General features: G+C 32.5%; 2 protein-coding genes across 2 annotated transcripts in view; one reads left to right on the top strand and one right to left on the bottom strand.

The window, feature by feature from the left end:
* Window positions 1-24,290, bottom strand: part of LOC123014089 (limbic system-associated membrane protein) — a 183,597-nt gene that overhangs the window by 138,978 nt on the left and 20,329 nt on the right. The gene's annotated exons all lie outside the window — the stretch shown is intronic.
* On the top strand, window positions 20,774-21,239 carry LOC123014090. Its single transcript, XM_044412973.1, has 2 exons — window positions 20,774-20,797; window positions 20,849-21,239. The coding sequence occupies exon 2, from the start codon at window positions 20,851-20,853 to the stop codon at window positions 21,169-21,171; it is 321 nt and encodes a 106-aa protein (XP_044268908.1). The 5' UTR covers window positions 20,774-20,797; window positions 20,849-20,850; the 3' UTR covers window positions 21,172-21,239.

Here is a 24,290-nt window from a genome sequence, read left to right as displayed (position 1 = left end):
ATATTCCTAACGATAACGGAACTTGAGAACCAATCTGGTTGAATTTGGTGTATCTCGACGTTAATTTCTGCACTCTCGACGCCTAACGTCAGAACAGACTAAGTAAATATATGTATCGGCTTCAGGAGAGGTTAATTAGAGATGCACCCCAATCTCATGTCATTTACGGAACTATTGCAAATTCTATTCGAGACTCTTTAAACCTCATTATGGATTAATAACGATGGAGCGATCTCCTGGGCCGCTCTCGCCGATAAATAAAATATTACAGCCATTGGTGATATTGCCTTAAGCTGTCGCAATAAGGATTTAATGGTGGTTTCACCACTCCCATCAGTTTTCGATCACAGTAAAAATAGTTTTTTCCTTTTTGTAAATATTGAGGCGGTATGAAACAAACTTTCACAATTTAATTAGCGAGTTTGGTGGTTTAGATTAATGTTTTAATAATAGTAGATGCTCTCATAATTTAAAACAAAGTCTGCAGGTAAGAGATATTCAATATTGCCTAAAGCTTTCAAAGTGAAGAATTATTGATGAAGTTTGAAACTAAACGCACTCAAGTCAAACTTTTTCAAAACATCGCTCGTTAAATAATTTAGCCCCATTCTGGAGATATAATACAGTTACCCTTACACTTTTTTCTCAGTTCTAGATTGAAACGGTAAAAGAGCGTCGTTTAAACTTTACGACTGCATTTTTTAATTAATTTCGGGCCATAAAGGTGTTCCAAGTGCGTCCTGGCTTAATGCTATTTAGTAACTTAGAAAATAATTACCGGTTTAAATAACCCGAGTTTTTAGCCGGATCAGTAATTTCAACTTAGATAAGTAGAGAATAGTTAGCAGCAGCAAAATCCCTAAAGGCAGCGCATTTGTTCGAAAAGCTTTAAATTTTATTATGTTGAAGCAGGACCCAGATTGAGGTGCAGATTTGATTTAGCGGATAGTCTTTTGAAGCATTAACGTTTAGCTGGCGCAATAAATTCTAAACTGCACTGCTGATCCTTTGAGAACGCAGGACGTGTTGCCATGTCTTTTTCAAAAAGACAAATCACCTTACATGATTTATACAGATGCACATCATCATCCGGAGACTCTGTCCGCCTTCAAGACTCCTCTCCCAAAATTAATAACCCACGATTCAATATAAAAACTTTTCAAGTAAATTTCCGTTACCGGTAGCTATTATATTTATTACCCCACATTTCCTCTCTTCCGAACAAGTTATATTAATATGTTTATCTTTGTAGATCGTTGCCTCTAATGGTCGGGCCAAGGACCATTTTTAGAACCAAAGTTGCGAAGCTTTTAGCTCGTTTTGTGTTGCACTGCTTTCCAATCAAAATTCATTTAAAGCACTAAAGCGGCGATCCTTTTCGATTATGATGTCCTCTTGTTAACGACCGTTGGGCCGCCAATCAATTCAAATTAAACGCCATAAATTTTTATGGAAATGGACGAAACAAATGTTCTGTTATATTGCAATCCGAAGTAGGAAATTGGTGTAGTTCTGGCGACCTATAAAATGCATATGTCCTCACAAACCACCATTTATAGTGTCATAAAATGGGCGAATAAAATTGGATAGCGAGTAAAACGCTTTTAATGATGCCACGGTATAAAAACGATGACACAGATTTCCTTATCACTTTGTAACGAATTGTTTCGTTCCTTAAATTTCGTTAAATGTGTTTATTTAGCGGATTTGTTTAAGTATCGATTCCAAATCATAAAAATTGAATAAGAATTGTATGAATGTTAAATATTCATACAATGTTCGTTTCATGATTTCAGCTCGTTTTCTCAACATTCTAAAAGTGTAAATCGTAACGGAGGAGGCATTACTGAATTTTTTAACGACGCGTTCAATAAAACACATCATCCGCTTAAACAACTCGCGAAAGAGTTAAAGCAGGGACTAAATAAAGACACGTAAAAAATTTAAAAATAAACATACTTTGCGTTTTTCATTCAATTTATTGTTGAAACTTTAATTTGTTACAAGTAAATATATCCTTTGCGGATCCTTAGTCTTGATAAATAAAAAATATAAAACAATTCTTACCAAACATCGCCTCCGCAGTTCAAACAATTCAGTTTTTTCAGGATTCGAATCCCTTCAGCCCTGAACAAATATCCTTGGCAAAATCAACGAATGATGGCTAATCCAGGTGTGCCAACAGGCAGTGTTGATAACACTAGAGAATTTTTCACTTGGAATTGCAGTGGCTATTTTTCCGGTCAATGTTTATTTAATTTAGCTCTTGTTTTAACTGTCAAACTTTTGCACTATTAAATCCGGCAATGTCTGCGGTGATAATCAGCACCCGTGTAATGTTTCTAGTTACGAGTGTCATGTTTTGCAGCTTTATGAGAAAAGCTTGCGGAATATCATTAGTTTTAATTTAACGAAGAAGGGCGCTCCCCCGTATCAGTTTCGGCGAAAAGTTTCGTTATTATCGACGAATTGTGTGTTATTTATTAGCGTCATATATTTTAATGTCGCGGTAAATTAGAAAAGACCAAGCACTGGCGTCGCCTAAAAGAAACGAATTTCTCATGCACTCACGTGTTGTTAATAATTCATCAATTTATTTACAGATGACTTGTTTCTTCGAAATTCCCTCGACATGCAAATGATTGATGTTAACGAATTCTCTCGATACTTTTGTAATGTAATTTTTGGAAATTTGTTTTGTTAACTTACGTCTAATCAGGCTAAAATGTGAAGTCGAGGCATATCCTTAATCCTTAATGCACGCCTCTATACCACAACTTTGTAAATCGGATGATTGATTCGCTCAATAAAAACCGCATTTAGGAATTAAAGGCACTCATAAATTTCACCTTCGATCTTTAAGGCATTCTGCATATTATCACGACCCACTTTGCCAAATGTGTAAACAAATTTTAATTTATTTTGAATACAATAACAAAAGCTTTCCCTTTGAAAACTTTTTTGCATTTTGTATTATTTTCTCCGTTTTTGTCTGACTTTGCCAGAGAGAAACCATTTAGATGCTCTTACGTTTCAAGTAGTAAAACAACTGTGCTGCTTTTAAGTTTAAACAATTCCTCAAGTTGCAGTAGGTTTTCCTTAGTTGCAATAATATATTCCAACAAGACACTTTAAAAAAAATCGCAAAACTTGACCAAATAAAATTCGATGTATGTTTACTCCATGTAAATTGTATTTAATATTCTTTTATAAAGCACATATATACTCACTGCTTCAATTCAAATGTAAGGATCTTTCAAAGAGCTTTATGCATGCATTCTAATCCGAATTGTAAATGCAGTTGCTACGTATTTAAATAAATTGTTAAAGGTATCTTTGAAACTGAGCCACTTGTGTTTATTTGTTGCCATCATTAAACAAGAATAAATAATCAGACAAAGTCTAGAGCTTATAGGAAAACAACTATACTATAAATTTCCAAAATCAGAAAAATAGAATTAATGATATTTAAAATTTTATGAGCCTTAAACTAACATTTAATTGCAATCAAATTTTAATTCAAAGATAATTTAACGTTTGGCAATTCAAAATAAATTACAATTTAAGTCAAAATTAAAATCTAATTCGCTTTTTGTAAATGAACCCTATAAGTTTTATGCCTACATGCAATTATTTTAAATAACTCTTTTTCAACGCAATATGGTATCTATTACTTATCTAACGAATTAGAAAATTTTACATTTTTATACATTAGAGGCAGATAATTGTATCTCCAGTTTTTAATTAAATAGAGTTAATATTGTTTTTTTGTGTACGAGAAGCTTAAATTTTATAATTTAAAAGCTGTACTTCCTAATATTACAGATATAACATTACAAAAAAGAGGGTAGTTTTACTTAATTAGTCAGAAAGTGAAGTTTTGCTAGACGAGTAAGCAAATATATGCAATATATGCAATACATACAATATGTGCAATAAAATCATTACAGTAAATCAGGTTTTTCAGGACAGGCACATGGAACTTTTACCTAACTACCCTTCGTCTAACCATTTTTTTCAATCGTAAATTTTTAATAAAAATTGGGTTTGGTTCTATCCTAATTAGAGTAAACTTAATTCAGAGTAACGATTAAATATGGCCCCTACGTATTACAAGTTGCTTCCTGTGTTGTAAACGGCTTTATTGTAAGTTTTACCACATAAACAACAAACACAATGTTCCGAAAAAATACCGTAAATGTAGATTTATGAACCGTTAAAAAGGCATTTGAAAAAACTATTATCCTTGAAAGGTCAACTCACTTGAAATCGTTTCCAAGAAAGAAAAAAGAGAAGAAACTGTATAAGCATGCTTTTAAAATTAATGGCAACGTTCTATTGTATGCATTTGGAGTAATATTATCCCATTTATAATCCTAGAATTGTTTGTTGTGTCTCTAGTTTTTTAGCCATTTAAGTTTTTACTGGAATTAATTAAAAGGTATTCGGACAAAAAAGATAAATGGATTACAGACGTATGAAGGTTGTTTTCGTGGTAATATTTCAGGAGTAACATAAAAATACCCAGTTCCATTAGGGATACACGTGAACGATGCACGAGTAACAACTGAATATTGGGCCCGATTCATCACTAGGACTCCCCAGGGACTTGTGCTCCTGCTAGCCACTATTGCCTCCTGTTCGCGCCCGTCTCTCCCAGGACTCCTTCCTAAAAGGATGTTCGTGCAGCTGAGAAGCGCTGGCATTCCATTTTGGCCGGAGCTATTTATTTGTATCGCTCGTATATCAGAGATACCCTTCTTCTCTTTACTAAGTACGCCATAAGTGTTTCTTTTCGCTTTCATTGATTTTCCAATTATTGGCGAAGATTTATTTTTGCCGACACACGACAGACTTTTATCATAATTTACATTTCAAATCGGCCTCTGTAAGCAGCTTTTCTTTGCATAGTGTTAAGCCGTGGCAAAAAGGCGCGAGAGAAGCTCTCTTATTGAATTATCTTTTTATTTCTTTCGGCTGAAATCATCCCGATTGCATTACAACGAACGAAAGACCACCGAATTGTAAGTCTGAAGTTTACCTTAAACCAACAAGACGTTTCCTCCAGGATAACCAATGTTTGACGACCGTGCTTTTCACGCCGAAGAATATTAAAGTGACGTCGATGCCGATACTTGTTATTCTCTAAGTCGCTGCAATACTCTAAGTGTGTCACACATTTTAGCAGTTCTTCCGTGTGCTATTTGGTATTCCAAGTTGTGAGGTGTTTTAAATAAATGAGACGACTCCTTGCTTATCAAAAGTGTGGATGGATAGAGACGAGGCCACCGAATTGTTAAACTTTAATGTGTCTCTTGTTGAAGTGTTGTACCGGTAGGGCCAATTTAAACTTTTGCGGCAAGCTGATCTCCAACTTGCTGAGGATAATAAAACACAACACCCCCAACTCTAATCATTTTTGATCTTCTTTTGTTAAGAAAGCTTATAAGAAAAAAATATATTTTTGTCTTTCATCCAATATAAGACGTTGCTCAACTCGTTTTTTTTCTTTTCTCAACCAATATGTCTATTTATGATTTTTTTTTTAGACAAAAACTATCTAAATAAAATTGAATTTTTGTCGAAAAAATTCTCATAGTAGGTGGCCATTAAAAAAATTATTGTTTAAATCAAAAGCAAAAAGGGATTTAAAAATTTCACTTCATAATTAAATCATTTGAACCAAAGGTAAAAAAGTGTAAAAAGCAAAAGAATCCTCAAGTTTACAAAATGTTGTATATTATTCGTTTTAATAAAAACGACTTTTTTTATTCCACCACAGTTTCAATACTAGGAACTTAGATATTTTATAAACGGTAAAATCCACTTCTGAGGCTGAGGGATTGCCCAAAGGTAGTACCGAAAAATTGGTACCACCACTGATATAGTAGTTGAGAGAACTGCAAGTTTAAAGAAAGTTAAAAATATGTTGTTTTTGGATTTATAAGCTCTTATAAATAAGCTGAATTTGACCTACTTAACATACCCACCGTGCTAAGCTCTTTGCAGTTGGCTCTCGAGCGGCATTATGCAGCAAAATCTGGCCACAGTGGCCACACAGTAGCAAGTATGCCGCTTTATTAAAAATTAATCTCAACCACTCTAACTGTATAAGTGGTAATACTTTCGGTACAGTCTATGAACAATCCCCCAGCCTGAGAAATCGATTTAACCGACTATATTTAACAACATTTCCAAAATATTGAAATTTTAATTCAGCGACATTTAATATTTCCTTTTTGTTGAAAAATTTTACTACTATGATAAAACAAAAATGTAGTTCCAAATAAAAAATTCTAGTATTTACAAACCTCAAAAACAAAAAGAAATTTCGAGAAAAAGTTATTCTTGAAAATTGATCACATTTTAATAGAAGTTAGTTAGAAGTTAATATTTTAAGTCAAAAATGTTTGAATTCATATTTTTCAGCACAGTTAACTATTTTTAACTGATTTAACAAAGGACAACTCCCTCCTATCACTAAAACAAAAATTGATAAAGCAAAGAATTAAGAATTAAAAAATTATTTCAAAAACTCATCTCCTTGTTTTAAAAACGCTGCAAAAAATTAATACACAAAAACAAAAATACCATTTTGTCTCATTACGTCTAAATCCTAAAATTGATTCCTATTCTTTTAAAAAAATATATAAAAAGAATTATAAAAAGTAAATTATAGGTAATTGTCTCTCGAACAGCAAAACTTGGCGCACTCTGTGTCCTTAATTCGGTCGCAGCTTCCAGCAATAAAAAGCCATAAATAAGTCAATAAGGCCACTATCTCGAGGTCTTACAACTTTTAACGTAGATGTCGTTACGAGTAATCCTGGCCATAACGACAGGGCTCGGGTGTTTTCTGACCCTACACGACGTCGGGTAATTGCCAATGAATTTGTATTAGAAGATGTAATAAAGAAGTATATTTTCCCGCAACTTGGAACGCGTCACGAGTGCGTCTTTAAATTCCTGTCGAGCTCCTCTCTCATATTCGTTGACAGTCGACGCCTCAAAAACGCCAGATATTCGAAAATTACACCTCTCTGTGTTAACCCGTGATAAGCCGTGAGCATTGTTACAACGCTTTGTGCAGATTTGTGTCGAAACAAACAAAAAGAAAAATTACAACAAAATTGTATCAGAAATATTAAATTAAATAATCTCCGCTCCGGAAATCAAATCACTCACATTTAATTTTCTGTAATTTGAAAGAGAACTGCTTGCAGTCAGTTAATATGAGATAACACTCGGAAAGAGCTAAAGCGCTTCCAAAAACAAGACTAATTGCATTGTCGATGTTAATTTCAATAAAACTGGGATAAATTATTTAAGTTGTCCGAGATAATAATGTCAGGAAGAAGTTGCGGCAAGCTTGGCGAAGGACCAGCCGATTAAAATCCGGATTCTCTCCACTGAAATATCGATTAGATACGAGTATATTTTATAAAACAGGACAAAATCCCAAATTATTATAATGTTTTATGGGGTGTCACTTTTCGGGTCATAAATTGTCCATAAAGTGAAAAATCCGATTTCCGCATTTTTTCCGAAGCTAATTTGATTGAAAGCTTAATGTCTAGAAGCATTTTCAATTCGTTATTTTCACTAAACTTCCTGAGAATTTATAGAACCAAACGGTGGATATGTCACAAGAGACTAATAGCAGTAATTTATTTGAAAGAATGTAACATGCCTCCGTACAGCAAGATGAAGCGTACAAATGAGGTGGTAATTTGTGTAGGTGGAAAAATCAAATTATGCCAACATCGACACTCAATCAAAAAATTTCTCACAAACAGTTTCCCCAAAATCTGATATTTAATTAGATTATGCAAATAATAATAGAAACTCCGAAAGAGAGAATGATTTTAATTAAATTTAGTCTAGTGACACGGTCTGTTTACTGTAAGTAATTTCCTAGTTCTGGAGGTATGAAGTGAACTCGCGGTTGAATTTTCTTATCTAATTATAACCGGGATCCTAATTTACGGAAAGTGCATCACCGTAAATTCATTTGTAGCTTCGCAATTTCGCTTCATCTGCCGATTTGCTTCGGCACCAACTGAGCAAAAATGATATTCCTGCTGCATGGGAGGCTTTTATGGCAGCCAGTCTCCGGAATTACGCCATTAAATGCGATATTTTCCAATACAGAAACAGTTTTATATACACAAGGCCGTTGAATTGTTGTCGTTCGATATTTGATTAGGAGAATTTATTTATACGAGGAAAGTGTTAACAAAGAGAGTGTCGCAGATTAAGGACTCTCGCCGAAAGAATCCTCCCGGATAAAGCGGCTAACCACGGGACAAGTGTATATTTCATCTAATTAAATCCGACATAATTAAAATTCTCTACGTGCTGCGGCTATGCGGTTAGTACCCTTGCCGCTTTAACTATAAACTAGGGATTCATGTGTGACATAACTGTTTCATGGCGAACTTTAAGAATGTCGCCACCTCAAAACTGACACCGTCGCAATTTAATTTATAGAAGGGTAAACCGCAATGTCTGCATTAAATTATTACAAACACTCAAAAATTCTAAAATTTCAGCTGCAGATTTTTAGAGATTTAGATGCAACAATTTACAACAAAAACTCAGTTTATGGATATTTTATACCCATCGCTGATAGCTTGATGGGTGTTATAAACACGGTTACGAGGTTTAAACTGGGTCTCCGGAGCGCTGTTAAACATCATTATAGGAGAAGAATAAAGATACTCAAAATGAATTTACAAGAAGTAAATTAAACTGCACGTTTTTTTAAAACCTTAATAAGAATTTCAACGCCAATTTAAGGCTGAATGACATATTTGAATTTTTAAAATGCACTACAAAGGTCAAACTGACCTAAAGTTTGAACGTGTCGTCCACTCCAATCATTTGTCAAAAGGTGTTAAAAAATACATCTTCTAAAGTGTCATTTGGCATATGTAAATATTTTGTGATAACTCTTTTGAAAAAGCTTTATTTTGTAAGATAGTAATAAAATTGATATGATTTACTTAGTATCGATATACTAAGTGGTATTATATTAGCTTATTACAATTTGGCTATTGATTTACATGACTAATGTATACATTTTGAGCATAATATTCCCGCACATTTTTACTATTCAACTAATGACAACCACCAGTGGATGTAATAAATATATTGGATTTAGCTCATTAACTAGAACAATTGCATTGAATTCTCTATCATAGTTAGGTAATATTAAACAAATGAGAAGCGGAATTATCCAAATGATTATAAGCTAATTTAAACAGATACTCAATTAATTTTGTAAAAAACCGAAATACATGCAAAAGTTATCAAAGCTTTCCTTCATTTCCAAAATTTCCTTTATTTATTTTCTTTTTCCCAAAAACAAAAAAAAAATCTTAAAAGAAATTTTAATAAGAATTAAGTGTTATTGAAATTCACTATTCAAACAAGGTTTGCGAAGGTTTGATTATAGTTTTAATAAAAATATTTATAACAAAAAATAGTGATTGATAGCCTACACATACGCATAAGTAGGTCTGCCTTGTTTTATTTTGTTTAAAACCATAAATAATCCCATATTACACAAGAGGTTAAAAAAATTCACCCTTTTTGACACATTATCAGGTATACATATCCAAAAAATGAGGCAATGAAGCCGTTTAAATTTTCCACTCTTCATGTAATTTATTTTGAGTCTTTTTGTATCCCCAAATACATCATAAATTGAATGAGCACGCTCGGATGAACACTTTACGTGCTTACATACTAAAAGCTTGTTCAGATTAAATATCTTAGATGATTTACTTTCTTCCCCTATTTTTGATTTTGCTGATCAATAGATGTGACTAACCCACATACGGAATAAAAACTGCTCCCTTGCCATTTACTTTAGATAAAATATTTTTTTATTTAGACAGAACTGACAAATCAATCTCGGATAAATATGAGTCTCTTTGTTGTTTGCTAGAACAGGATTGTAGCCGCGATTCAAACTGATGGTTGTGTAAACAGACAAATCTCTTGTTAATCATCTTAGGGTTAGATTAAGTTGTTGCAAACACAGACTATTAAAACGTTACAATTTCTCTTGGAGAAACAATGTATAAAGTAATTACTGGTGAAGAAAAACTTGTGATAAAAGTAACGGAACTACAGAGAAGGTTCCCAGTTTGCTCGAGAAATATTAAGTAAATTATTCAAGGCGGCATATTGCCCTGCTTTGAGCAAGTCCGTGTCAAGGAAAGCATTTCGTTCCCTTATTTTAATCAAAGAGGACATCACAGTAATAAAATAATGGGTGTTCCATTAGATAAAATCGCTTTGAAGGTAATTGCGGAGTTACACACCTCTGGAAGCTCCCAGACACCCAATATCTCCCAAAGCTCCGCCATATGAAATTAGCTAGGCAATTCCGGATCGACAAAAAGTATATGGAAGTGCTTGAAATGAGGTGTCACGTACATAATAAAGTGAAAGATCGCGGACGGTATGTAAGCGGGTCCTTTTCGGAATTGCTAAATCCAGGAAGCTCAATAACCCATCGATATTGGGTGCCGATCCAGACAGGGATAGAGAGGTCATTACGCAGTCTTCGTTCTGGAGACGAGTCAACTAAAGCTATACGTCGTATCCGGAAGATTCCATTCTCAGACGTCGCGATAGTGGATTTCGAATTTTTTATCTGCATATCAAATAAAAGACTCCCTTTATTTCAAATAAAATAAAAACGCTGACTTGTGGTGGCCTGAATCATTCGCGTTTGCACTGATTTCACTTCGGGTGGGAGGCCAAATAAAGTCGATAAAAGCTGGCATTAATCAGCAGTTTTGGTGGCGCAACGAAGACACAATTGATTTATTTCAACCAATGTCGTTGTTACTTTAATTTAAAGTACATATTTAGACGATTAATAAACTAGACTACTCGTAGAAGCCTACCTACTTAATGTAAAGCAAGACACATTACTTCAAGAAACACTTAAATACTATAATGTGGTATACGTATTTATAAACAAACTTAAAGCCTAGCTACAAAAAAATACCTATTTACATATTACATGATTATATTATTTACACATTTTAATTCTTTGTTGACCAAATCACCTGCCTCTTGAAAACGGCAAAGTTCCGTTCATGGATACACCTGAAAAAACATCGAACCATTTTTGTTAATCTTGTCACTACTTTTTGGTCCATACGACTTCAATTCAATTAAGATTATTGCATATTTAAGAGTATTAATAATAATATTGAATTATAGTTTCTCAGCTACAAAATTCTTATGCAATTTATCAAACTTTAATCAGACAGTTTTGCAATGGGCAAAATGTAGATATTTGAGCTTTTATTAATTTCCGACAAACGATGTTTTTATTTTTATTCAAAATTTTTCTTTTTGTTTAACGTAAACTTTTGCTTTACAGAACATCGATTTGCAAATTTTTACCGAATTGTTTGGTGTTTTTTTCCTGTTTTTTTTTCTTTTTATTTACTTCTTTATTATTTGTTCGTTACAATGTGAAATTCTTTTAATAATTTGACCTATCTATCTGATTAACCCTAACACACTCTAATAAAAAATTCTGAGAAATGTAGATTTCTCTAAAGTTAAAGTTAAAGTTTTATCTTTTATGAGCTAAAAAAGAAAAGTTTCTCAAGGTTTCTTCTTAGCTAAAGTGAACAAATTAGTGTAAGTTATTGATAATCTTAGTTGTAAACAAGCTATAAAGTTTTTCTCTCATGTAATTATTTTTTCTCCACTCGGTTCTACAGGTATACACCAATAAATTACTAAATTATTTTAATAAATAAATCATTCACTTTAAAATAACTTTAAAAATAGTTCATTTCTGTTCTAGAAACCCATTTTAATATTTATTATACCAATAATCAGTTAATTTAACATTAAGTGAATTTTTTTTAATGCAAGTGAGACTCTCCAATTTATAACAAAAATATTGACCACTCCATATAAATCTTTTAAAGCATATTTTTTACTGCCTGTGTAACTCTGGTCAGACATGTCTTCCACAATAAAAATAAGTGCAACTATGTTTGTATCCAGACCAACTAGACACAATTATTATTTATGACACTCTAGTGTAAGACTAGCAGCTGTAATCTGGACAAGGAAGGGGACAACCCTCAATATTTGTAATCGCATCAAGATTTTTGTCATAAAAAAGAATGACAACTGTATTGGGCAATAATGGCATTGGTAATAATTGCTTCTTACAATCACTTTTACTCTATTTTTGAAACTCGACAGTTTATCTATTAAATTCAATGTCTGGGTTATTATCTTATAAACTTGCAATCAGTCTCTCAACATAAAACCAAGCTAAATTGACTTTGCGACCATAAAACACAACAAATTTGGACGAAACTTCCTAATCAAGGTTTTGTGGTCAAAGATATGCATCGTTTCTTGCATCATCTCAAACTTACCCTCAAGTTCTCTGAAACCCCAAGCACGCTCACTTGATGCTAGTATCGACGAGATTAAAAGCACTAAACTATCTTTAGGAATGCGTTGTACAACTCTAATGAGGGCCGAAAACGTTTGCTTTGTTTGTATTCTTCACCTGATTCAACGCTTTTTCTGTTTCGTCGAGTCTTGATCGCAACTTCGGACAAGTTTAACCAGACACTGGCAAAAAGTTTTGTTTTATTTTTGGTGGAAGAAGGGCAATTAAAACGCAGAAATGGGATTGGTGAAGGTCGAAAATAACGTAAAATAGCTCCAGTATTGAAATTATGGATATTTTTAATCGAATTTGGGAATGACGTCTCGAGTCGGGAATGGCAGCGGTGATGGTCTTTGCGGTGCCGTAAAAAGCCCTTTTGAAATGAAAATGGGCAGCAATGCTTGCCAATGAGATTAAAACCTTGCGAGGATTACCAGGAAACTGTGAACAGCATGACATATCTAATCTGTAGGTGCTAATGAGAACACGAAATCTCGTAAATGGGCGAACGAAGTGGCATCTAAGGCGGCATCCTGGAACAGGACCAAGTCGTTCACTAACTGGAATTGTGTAATTTCCGCCGGTTTATGACTGGATTGGTGGGGGAAACGTGCCATACTCTGGACCAGGCACACTTGATTTGATTGGATTTCGGTAACAGCCGCCTGAAGACTCGTAAATTGGACTACGATCGGCATGTTGCTCATAGAAATCGCGGCGATTATTTTCCCATTTTGGACATTATTTCCTCCGGGATATTACCAATGCGTCAACAAGAGCGCGCAGCCATCGTTCCAATAAATTTAAAAAAAAGAGAGAGAATCGAATCTGGAAGGTCGGCAATTGTTACACGACGAAATATCCCCAGATGGAATGAGAGCACTAAAACTGAAATCCAATCGTTTAATGTAGTCGCTGTGTTTATTACAAAAAAAGACCCGTGGGAAATTTGGCGATTAAAATAGAGAATGTTTGAAAAATCCAAAATCCTATTTTCACATAATTAAATCTCACAGCATAATTGCGTTAATTTTGTATGGGCTAAAAATACCTATGTACTTCGGCGGATACGATAACTCTGATTACAAAGTAAGTAATATGGACCATAAGTGCATTTTGAAACACATAGAACTTGTAAACTAAACATAACATGAAGCTTTGACGTTGAAAACGTTCCTGAGAATAGACGTGCCGTAAACTTAAACAAGTTTGAAAACGACAAGTTTACTAAAATTTAAGACAGCCTTAAAAAAAGTCCTGTTAACATCTCCCTCAACACAACACAGTTTGGAGGAATTAACTTCATTAACCTCTTCGCAACATTTCATCTTAATTTATCTCGAAATTAATATCTAATTTGTCGCATCATAAAAACATATCAGTGAAATTACCCTAGATCCCGGTTTTACGAGGACGTTTTTTCTTCAACAGAACCGGCTATAAAAACTTGTGTCCTTTTTAAAATGTTTAAAATTTCATCAACAAATCCGGACCGTCTGGATGTTTTTTCGGCCGTGACACCGCCGCAATAAAAATATTTTGGCAGTTGATCAACAAAACGGAACGTCCGTCGTATTGAAATTCTAGCAATGGGTTTATTGCTTTGCTTATATTCGGAATTCAATAATGATAAAGGAGCAGCCCGGAGTGCGGATCGACATGTAAAGTGTCGATAAAGACGGAACCAGCAAATCCATATCCTTGAAAAATAAAATGCTACAACTGTATCATTGCAAATGTGAGCTCGGCTATCTTAAGACATTATGCTGGTTGCTGTGGAGGCGAGGTCTTCTCAAAAGTGCAGCTCTGGGCGGCTCTCCCCGCCGATAAACTTGCCAGACGTCATACTCCCGACTTAAATCCTCCGAATAAAAATTGGATTAAGGAGAAGGTTGCTGATAATCGCGAGCTTGCATCGCTTTATGGCCAACGGTTGCAAATTGTTTGGAAACATTGCTTGATATTTCTCTTTTTGTTTGCATTGTTGCGATTTATTACAACCGTCTCTTGATAAATAGGTTACTATAGAGGGTATTTTCGAGCATAAACTTTTTCCAGTTTTCCTCACAGAAATACCGCAATCTCGAGCTTATTTTATAATTCAAAGCCAGAATCAAAAATATTTATTGATTGTCTATAAATCTAAAACGAGCCAATATCTAAAAGTGTCTATTTAATAATAAATATTGAATGTCGGTTCGCTTGTTTAAACTTTGGAAATGCCATTCATGGCATTTTGCGAATAACTGTGATACTCTTAACGTCAAACTTTGTAACAAATTTTAATAAAAAGGTGCCTAACTCCCATTCGAATTTTTTTCCATAGTAAAAAAAGTTTGCGAATATTGCAGGAAACGCTATTCCGAGGATATAGATGAAATTTCCTGCAAACCCATTAAAGCAAACTTCAAGCTATAAATACTTGAAAAAATCAACAGTAAAATATTGAGGCAAGTATGCACCAGAAAAAAATGATACAGCCTCTAATTAAATTTTTAATAAAGCAGTAGCGCCGAGTTAAGTGACAAATTATATATCCACCATAAATAAAGCTTGTAGTGCTGTCAATTTGTAAATTAATAACTTTTCTTTATAGCGTCAGCTTGATGAAACGGATTGAAAATCCTGCGGTTTGAAAAAGCCTCTCGTTTATTAAATTAAATATGAACAAGGTTGAAATAAAATCACGAATTTTATTTACAAGAGGACTCGAAAACTTCTTCGTGAAGCTAGTCTAGTGTTAACGGAAATAACACATTACTTTTGTAGTAATGGCCAATGTACTATTTAATTTAAACTTTGAAGAGGTGCTCCAAGTAAGTTAGAACTTTTCCAGACATGCTATAAACTATCACAATCTCTTTTTCGTTCTTCGACTTTTACAAAATTTAGTTTATTCGCTCGTATGCGGAATGTAATAATTCAGATGGTTCAAAAAAATACTTAAATATTTAACTGAGCGGCAAGGGAAAATTTAGGATTTACAATTTAATTAGTTTAAGAGTATCGGGAGTTACTCCTCCTACCAAAGTAAACACAAATTGTTTCTTGCTTCTTCACAAAAATCAGGCTGAGGTTTCACCTCTCAAATTATGTTTCAGAGGGTTCATCTACCGGCTTGTAGTCCTCTCTCTTTTCTTATAACTAAGACTCGGATTATATGCCAAATGCATATTTGTCATTAAAAAGTATATCAACAAAATTGTTTTCTATGCATATCTAATGTTTTTTGATTAAAATAAGCCAATTAAAAAATGCATATTTTGCATACTTTGGCAACTTGTACAATATTTTGGAAATATTGCATATTTTCTTCAAATCACCAATTTTCGATTAAAAATTTCAGTTCAAGTTAAAAATTGGACAGTTTAAGAAAAATAATACGATTACAAAATATTTTAAGAACACAACCGGTTTTACACTGGGTGAATATAAAGTATTGAACCAAGCGGTTTTTTTAAATCATTTGTTTCCAAAAAATAATAATTAATATAAATTAAAGTAATATAAAAAAAATCTTTTTTTAAGAACAAAGTTTTGTTTTATTTTTGAGTTATTCGATTTTGTTGTCTAAATTGCGATATACATACGTAAAAAAATAATTTAATATAAAGTAGATAGTTGTAATCCCTTAGATCTGACCTTCATGAGAAAAAGGTTTTTTTTTTTGGTGGGTTGCCATTTAAAAAAAAATAATATTTTTGTAAAACTCAAAAACAAAAAAATTAAAATTTTGAAAAATTTTATATTTGATAAAACATCACATTTCTATAGAAGTTTACAATTCATCAATTAGTTTTTTCAAAAAATAAATACTTTAAGCAAAAAACGTGATGTGATCTGAAAAGTACAGATTTTTTAGAAAGGGTTAATTACTAGGTTATTAAAATGGTTGTCTCACGCCAAACCAATTTTGCAGTCCAAGATGACGAAAAGACAAAGTTTAGTTTATTCGAGGATAAAAATTTATCCCAACTTTGATTTTTTATTGTTAAAAATTTTGCATATCGATGCATATTTGGCATATATTGGAGCATATTTTTTAATATTTTGTGCATATTTTTGTGAAAATACGTGCGTATACAGACTGTTCTCAGTCCAAGTCGCCCCGGCCGATAACACCTAAACTTACTTTTTTTTTACATAATGCACTCAGAAAACAATTTAAATTATAGAATTTTATTAGCAAATTTTGCAACATAGGCGGATTTTACCTGTCAAGGTATTCATGCAAAAAGCAATATGCTTGGATACCGTTTAATTGTTATAGTTTGACAAACCCTAATTTGTCAATAAATCTTATTGAGATATTTAATAATAGATGATATTAATTACGACGAATTGGTAGATCAGCCTGAAGTGTTTTTTAAGTGCAATAAAAATAGAGCGGAAGCTGAAAGACAGTTTAGAGAAAAATACTCAAATAGAGTTCACCCAAATCGTTGGAAATTTAGTCGAATTGAAAAACAACAGAGACGAACAGGTTCGCTTCTTAAAACTAAAAAACCTGAGGTGAAGAACAAGAAAATACAAATCTGAATGTTCTGTTATCAGTCGAAGAAAATCCAAGAGTTTCCATAAGAGAACTCGCTCATCAACTGACAAATTAGATTTGTCAAACCAACAATTAAACTGTATCCAAGCATTTTTTTTTATTCATACCTTTCTTTTAAAATTAAAAGTCAGGCGACGCGACCAATTTCCTTCTAAAATTCTAAGATTTAAGATGTTTTCTGATTGCATTGTGTTACGCAAAATGTAATAAATAGTGGTTTACCGTATCTTTAATGTCAATTATTATTGTTTCGAAAAAAACACAGGTGTTCCATTTGAAAAACTAAATTTAGTAGCATTTCCGGCAACACCGGATATGCTAAAAAAAATTGATACATTTACTAACAAAGACAAGAATGAATATTATTACTTAAATATTTACTTTTTGAAAAAAAGAAGTAAGTTTAGGTGTTATCAGCCGGGGCGACTTGGACCGAACATCCTGTGTATGCGCATATTTTACGAATTTTTTGTGCTAATAATCCGAGCCTTACTTATAACTTATGATTATTTGTACTTCTCAAAAATTTTTGAAATTCTAAGCATTTATTAAAATTTATTGTCATATAATATTAAAACGTAAATTGGTAAATATTCATTTTTTAAATAGTGAGCTTTTGAATCTTTTGCTTGAGTATTGCGTCGTAACTAGCCTTGGAATGGGTCGTTTGTTGACATTTGGAGTTTGTCCGGAAGAGATCGTCGTCGATTGTAAGATTTGTGGACAAAAAGTCGGAGGTCCGTTGAGTCTCACCGGGACGTAATTAGGCGAACATACTGTGTGATTTGATTTGGAATCGCGACAGACGTAGAATAAAGCTGAAACGCGTGACGATGTCATAGGTCACTGCGTCGAATCTGCGCCCCCGTTCAGAATACCAAATGTTACAATCCGAACGAAACTCACCGGTGGTGGTAACTCAGCCATACCTGGCCGATTGGGACTCTAATTAGTCCTCGTTGAATTACGAACAATTCTACCGTTGACAAAGTTGATAACAAGAGATGCTCGCTAGGGACCACAAGTGTTACCACAGTTCGGCTCTACGAGCCGTGACCTATGCACTGAATTCAATTTTCTAATTCCGACTAACTGCCAAGACTTGAGGGATTTCCGGACACTTACCTGGAACAGAAACACGAACTCTCTATAACAGGGAAGTGAATAAGTCAACACATGCACGACAGCGATGACACGGCTCTTGTAACAACTTTTTTTAATTTTCTTACATCAAAATCAACTCAAAGTTATTTTTTAATGTTTAAAGTTAAGACCATATTCATACATTAGACTCATCTCCATATACTATTTAGTTAAAATATAACATATTATAGTTTCAAGTAGAAGTAGAAGAAAAAAAAAACAAATTAAAAAAAATAAGTATTTTAAATTAGTAGTTTTTTTATTTACCAACTACTAACTGTACGATTGAAATAGTACATTACAAGCGAAGTGGTAAATATGGCATTAGCCCGAGTTTGTTGCATAGCAATTTATCGAGTGACATTGTTAGAAAAACCTCGAGTCGCAGACGAGAGGTTTTTGAACAATGTCACGGCTAAAGGCAACAAAAACTCGAGTAAATCAATCGAAAAATTTTGCCAGACCAAATTTTACCACGAATGGTATTCGGAGGACTATTTCATGAATAATCAAATTAAATGAAATAACTGTCAAAATATTTAAAACGACACAAGTAACAGACTGTTACCATGAAGATAATTTATCACTTGAAAACTGGCTTGGTTTCGATTTTGTTCTTAAATATCCTTCACTCATTGGCTCTAAATATGAGGTGAAGGCGATAAAATTTTGCTTTCTTCAAATTTATCGATTGAAATTTTTTACTCATTGTTGAATGACGAGATGCTATTGCCCGAAATGTAAATGAATGAAATAGCCAGTCAAAAATTTAAGTAAAATAAAATTCTAACAAAGTTAAAGTCCAAACATGGTGAGCCATCCAAATGGCGTTTGATTTTTGACATTTCAGAAATGTCAAAGAAAATATAGAAATAATGTGTGAATCTGATTTAAAATCGTCGAAATGAAGCAGTGTAGTCCCCCAGAAGTAAGAGAAACTGCTACAAAAGCAATTGAATACTAATTTAGCAAAATACCTACAGAGTGGTTATAAATGATTTACTTGACTTCAATTATAAACTTGTTTTCTTCCAAAGTATACATTATTATCAATTGGTATTGGAAATTAGTTGAAACAATAAAAATTTAATTAACAACAATTTATTATTAATTAATAAGTGACACTAATGACAGAACTAGAGCTTTCAAAAAAGTAGAGCGGCACAAATAAAGTTACATGCAAAAAAATTCCAAAGCTGGTTAGATGAAAATCATTTATAACCAATCTGTATTATGCTTGACAATACTCCTCATGAAATTGATGTGTTTCCCAACCTTTAAAAGGTTAGTAATCGGCATATTACATTGGTGATTGTGAATAAAATCATTTTCATCTCTGAAACAAGGAAAAAATTACTTACAAAAAACATATTTTATCCACGACCATATACCAAAGTAAGTGTTTCCATACAGTGAATTACCTACCAAAGTTGACGATATCAAAGAAATCCATTATTCTCCTAACCACACGTGTGTTATGAAAATAACGTAACAGGTTGTGCGATTGGCGGAGAGCCTTAGCCGCGACTGGCAAATTGCGCGTGATTTGATGTTTGTTCGCCATGTGCATTGTTTTGACTTTTTTTTTTTTATTTTTTAGTTGTTCTTTATTTCTACTTTTATAATAATTAGTTTTTTAATTTTTTTGTGTTTATTTTTATGTTTCAGTTATAGTTTAACGCGAAACTGTTACTGTAAAGGTGAAAAAGTATGTGACATTAAATAACAAGTAAAATCAATAAGACAAACAATACAACAAAGCTCTATAAAAGGTGTATCAGAACTCGCGTCCCAGAAAAAAATTTCAAGTAAGATAAAACACCAAAAACAAGGAAACATTGTTTAAAAAATTCTGTCTATCAACAAATTTTGACATTTATTTTTTGACATATTTTTGTGTCCACTCATAATTTTGTATATGTTTTTTTACAATTATGTTGTAAAGGTACAAAAATTTTGCAAATAAAAGCCACAAGTAACTTTAAACATAGTTACAATTTAAGACACAGCTTCCTTGTTTCCTCTTCTAATAGTCTGTCGCAACAAAACTTAGAAAATTATTTTTTCAGCAGAAATAAATAGAGTCAAAGTGGAAAATTTAAACTCTCTTAACTTCGAAATTTGTATAGATAATTTTTTTTTACATTTTTCCATACTCCTGGTATCGTGCCTTATCTTTTTCTCTAGAACTCGAGTCCTGGCGCACCTGTATAACAAATTGCAAAAAGCCTACTCTTTAATCAACTCTAAAATTTCTAGGAGATTTTAGATGCAAACAGAATTCTTTTTTAGTCATTACCCCAGACCGCCTCTGCACAAGTTTTTCATTTAGCTAACATTGAAACCACATAAGAAAAAAAAATTAACTTTGTCCTCACTTGTGGCATTGTTCCGATTCATTTAATACGGAGATAAGCCAAAAGCCAACAGTCCTTTAATTCAGAAATATTAGTATCATAAAAGAACAATAAAATTTGTGAAAAATAATTAGAAAATGGGGAAATAAAGCGTCATCTGCCCTAGCTATCATAAAATATAAATTAATATGACTTAATTATTTACTTTATGATAGGGACCCCTTTAAATAGGGCCACAAGAGCAAATTATAAGCACTTGTCGTGGCAGGTTGGTCAAATTAACTTCGGGAGGTAACTCACTACGATTTGAGTAAAATTCAGTTTACATATATTTTTTTTCAGAAATGAGAGCTGTTCTAATTCTTGTGATAACTTTAACTGCAACTTTTGCGGGATATCTGCCAAATGGTTATAGAAGACCCAAAACTGACAGACAAGGTTTGCAAACAATGGCAGATTTTTTTGATCGATTGAGCATCTCAGCCAAAATTAAAAGATGTGGGAACACTTTTGACGAAAGTTGTGCCAATTTGCCCATCATAGGAGCTGCAAGTGACGAATCATGGCTGGCACATGGTTCACCAGGTAAAAGGTGTGCAAATGTATGGGGAGAGTCTTGCATAAATGATGGAATTTTTGGGGGTGGTTCTGACGAGTCATGGTAACAAGGGGATGATAACCCTGGACGCCGATAACTTTCCTGTGTATTAATATGAGCAAAATAAAATACTTCGCAAAGTACGCTTTGACATTTCTACCTGAAGTACATAAGTACACCTATAGTTATTTTTAAAAGATTAATATCTAAAAATCGAAGCTTTCATCATTTAAAATTTTTTTTGTCTTGTTAAAGTAATTATTGATAAAAAAAAATTTTTCTAAAAACTCCTTGATATTGTCAGAGGAGTTTGTTTGAACTGAGGACAATTAGCTAAAGTCAACAAGAGTATTAACTGGCGATAATTAGGAACACAAAGAAGAAGAATAAAATTATCATTATACATATAATTAGGTTAGGGCAACTTAATAAGAACTTAATAAATTTAATCTCGTAATTGAATTTAATAAATTCATTATCCTAATTTCACCTCAAGCGTGTTTGGCTTATTTTATTAATGAACTATTGTCACGTCTTCAAATAAGGTGTTAGATACATCGAGATTTCGTATTTTAATCACATCTACATCTTTCCAATTTTAGCATTTCCTTCCTTTCTTGTCATACCACCCCAACTGATTACTACGAGATGACTTCTGGAATATTTAAAATTTCTTTTTGACGTATTTAATAATTTAACATTCGACCCAAAAATAAAGAAAATGATAACATTTTGCCATGTTTTAAACAACGACTTAATTATAAGTTTCCCATTATAAAACGTAACATTAAATACGAAAAGTTAAAACATCGCCGGAAGGAGTTTTAGAAAGTTGTACGCCAAAAGAAGCGCATACATTAAAATAACTTATAAAGGATTTATTTTAACGTACAATTTACCGAGGAAAATTAAGTTAAAATGCATTCCTTATTTCCTTTTGCTCGCTCGCTTCAGATTTCGTATCTGATCTTTCGAAAATAAAAGCACTGAGTATTAACATCTGCAAAATTAGAATAACGGAGCAAATATCTATTTTTGAAACTTAAAACTCATTATACCTTGCCATTTAACAAACTAGTTTAAAAGCAAAGACAGTTTTGCTAGTTTCACAGTTACAATATCAAAATAATTTCCATTATTCCAAATATATTCAACAAGCAACTACCATGTTCTCGATTCTTTATTTGTTGAATGGCCATGATAATGTTTGAAGTTGTATCCATTTTCTCCGACAAAATATTTTTTCATGGAAAACTGGGTTCCCTGTTTTCCCTCTCAATACACGACAAGGTCTTGAATTATGTGGTCGATACTGATACAACTATAGGCTTTCACCAAAATTTGCTTGGAATATTGTGCTCAAAGTACTCCAGGCCAAAATTGAACTCACACAACGCAATAATTAATTCTTGCGGCTTTGTAGTGTTATAAAAGACAACAAGTCAAAATGTTTCCAATTAAAAGACGCAGTTAGAAATTCATTTAATAACATTTGCAAAAAAATAAATAAAATGTGCAAATTATGTTGATGAAAATACGTTTTGTTTTTTGCAATATTTACAGAAAAATATATTAAAAGAATAAAAAAAAACTTTTACATTTTACTATTACTATAAACTAGTTTTCCACACAATGCAATTTGATTTTCCGTAGCATTTCAAAAATTCATACCCTTGACTTTGATACGAATCGATAGAGATTTTATTAAGTTTATTCGGATTTCTTGAAACTCCAGCAAAAAAATTATAGAAATTTATAGATTTTTGATGATTCAATAAAATTGTATAGAAAAGTTGAAGGATTTCTTGAAGGTCCATCAAAATTGCAGGTCAACACACTTTATGATCGAGATTGCAAGCAGAAATATTTTACTAGAAAGTGTATTTATTGGTTTATTTTCACTACTGAACTATTTATTAAAAAGCATCAGGTACTCGTATGTACAGTCGAACAAAATGAAAATGACGCCTCAATAAACCAGCCCCTGCTGGATGCCGACCCTTCTAGCCGCAAGCAGGCAGGGTCGTAAATTATCGGTTTGCAAACTTGTCGTAGTTTCAAGATAAATTCCTTTAGGAGCCGGTTTACAGAAAGCGAAATGAAAATTTAATTCAGAATTAAACTAATTCGAATTACGTTGCCATTTATTTTGCATTTACACACGTCAAATTAATTAAATGGAAATATTAATTTTTTTAATAAAAAAATTAACAAACCATTGACAAAAAAACAAATCATTATCACTTAATTTTTTTAACTGTTTTTTCAAAACAAAATTAATTAACATAATGTTTGAACGAAATAGGCTTTTTCTATTTGAAACTTGATTTTATGTAAAACAACAAATGAATTAAACCATTGTTTATTTGTGAAAAGAAGGTTTAATTCCACGTGTGCCTTTACCGTGAGTTGTTTAATTCTTTGAGCATAAAGCGAAATTAAAATTTACTTCAGAATTAAACTAATTCAAATTAAGTTGTCATTTATTTTGCATTGACAAACGTCAAGTTAATCGCGAATTAAAATATAATTGCGATTAACACGTTCTGCAAACCGGCCCTAAGTTTTTTATTAGTTTTGTAATTGTCATTGAAAACAAATCAAAATTATTTATTTAATTATACCAAGAAAAAAACGGGAAAATTATTTCAAATATTTTAGTTCTGCTACAAAATTTATTTTTTGATAATTGTAATACTGTTAAATTAAATAAAAATGTTTAGTTTTATAAATACACAATTTAACAAAAGAAATTTATGCATTAATAAGATGAAATTTACAATCAACAAAAAACCAAATTATTATTAATGTAATACATTTTTTTGATAAACTGTCAGGATTGCCAACATATTCAGTCATTGTGGATCACTTTGTATTTTAATTGATTGATTTATAAAATAACTTCTGTAAACCAGCTCCTAAAGGAATTTATCTTGAAACTACGTCAAGTTTGCAATCCGATAATTTACGACCCTGCCTGCTTGCGATTAGAAGGGTCGGCATCCAGCAGGGGTTGGTTTATCGAGGCGTCATTTTCATTTTGTTCAATTGTACCTACATTTCAATCTTCTCCAAGGGTTACTCGTAAATTTAAAATAATCTTAATTATTTAAACAATTTTGAATTAAAAGTTTAAAGCAAAAATTAAAATGAGATTGTATTAAAAGAAAATTGTTTACAACAACA

The sequence above is a fragment of the Tribolium madens genome, unplaced genomic scaffold, assembly GCF_015345945.1.
Source record: "Tribolium madens isolate multiple individuals breed KSU strain unplaced genomic scaffold, Tmad_KSU_1.1 Scaffold_97;HRSCAF=244;Tcas5.2_LG3a, whole genome shotgun sequence".
NCBI classification, from domain to species: Eukaryota; Metazoa; Arthropoda; class Insecta; order Coleoptera; family Tenebrionidae; genus Tribolium; species Tribolium madens.
Note: the sequence above shows the minus strand (reverse complement) of the source record. Positions and strands in the feature narration are given on the sequence as shown.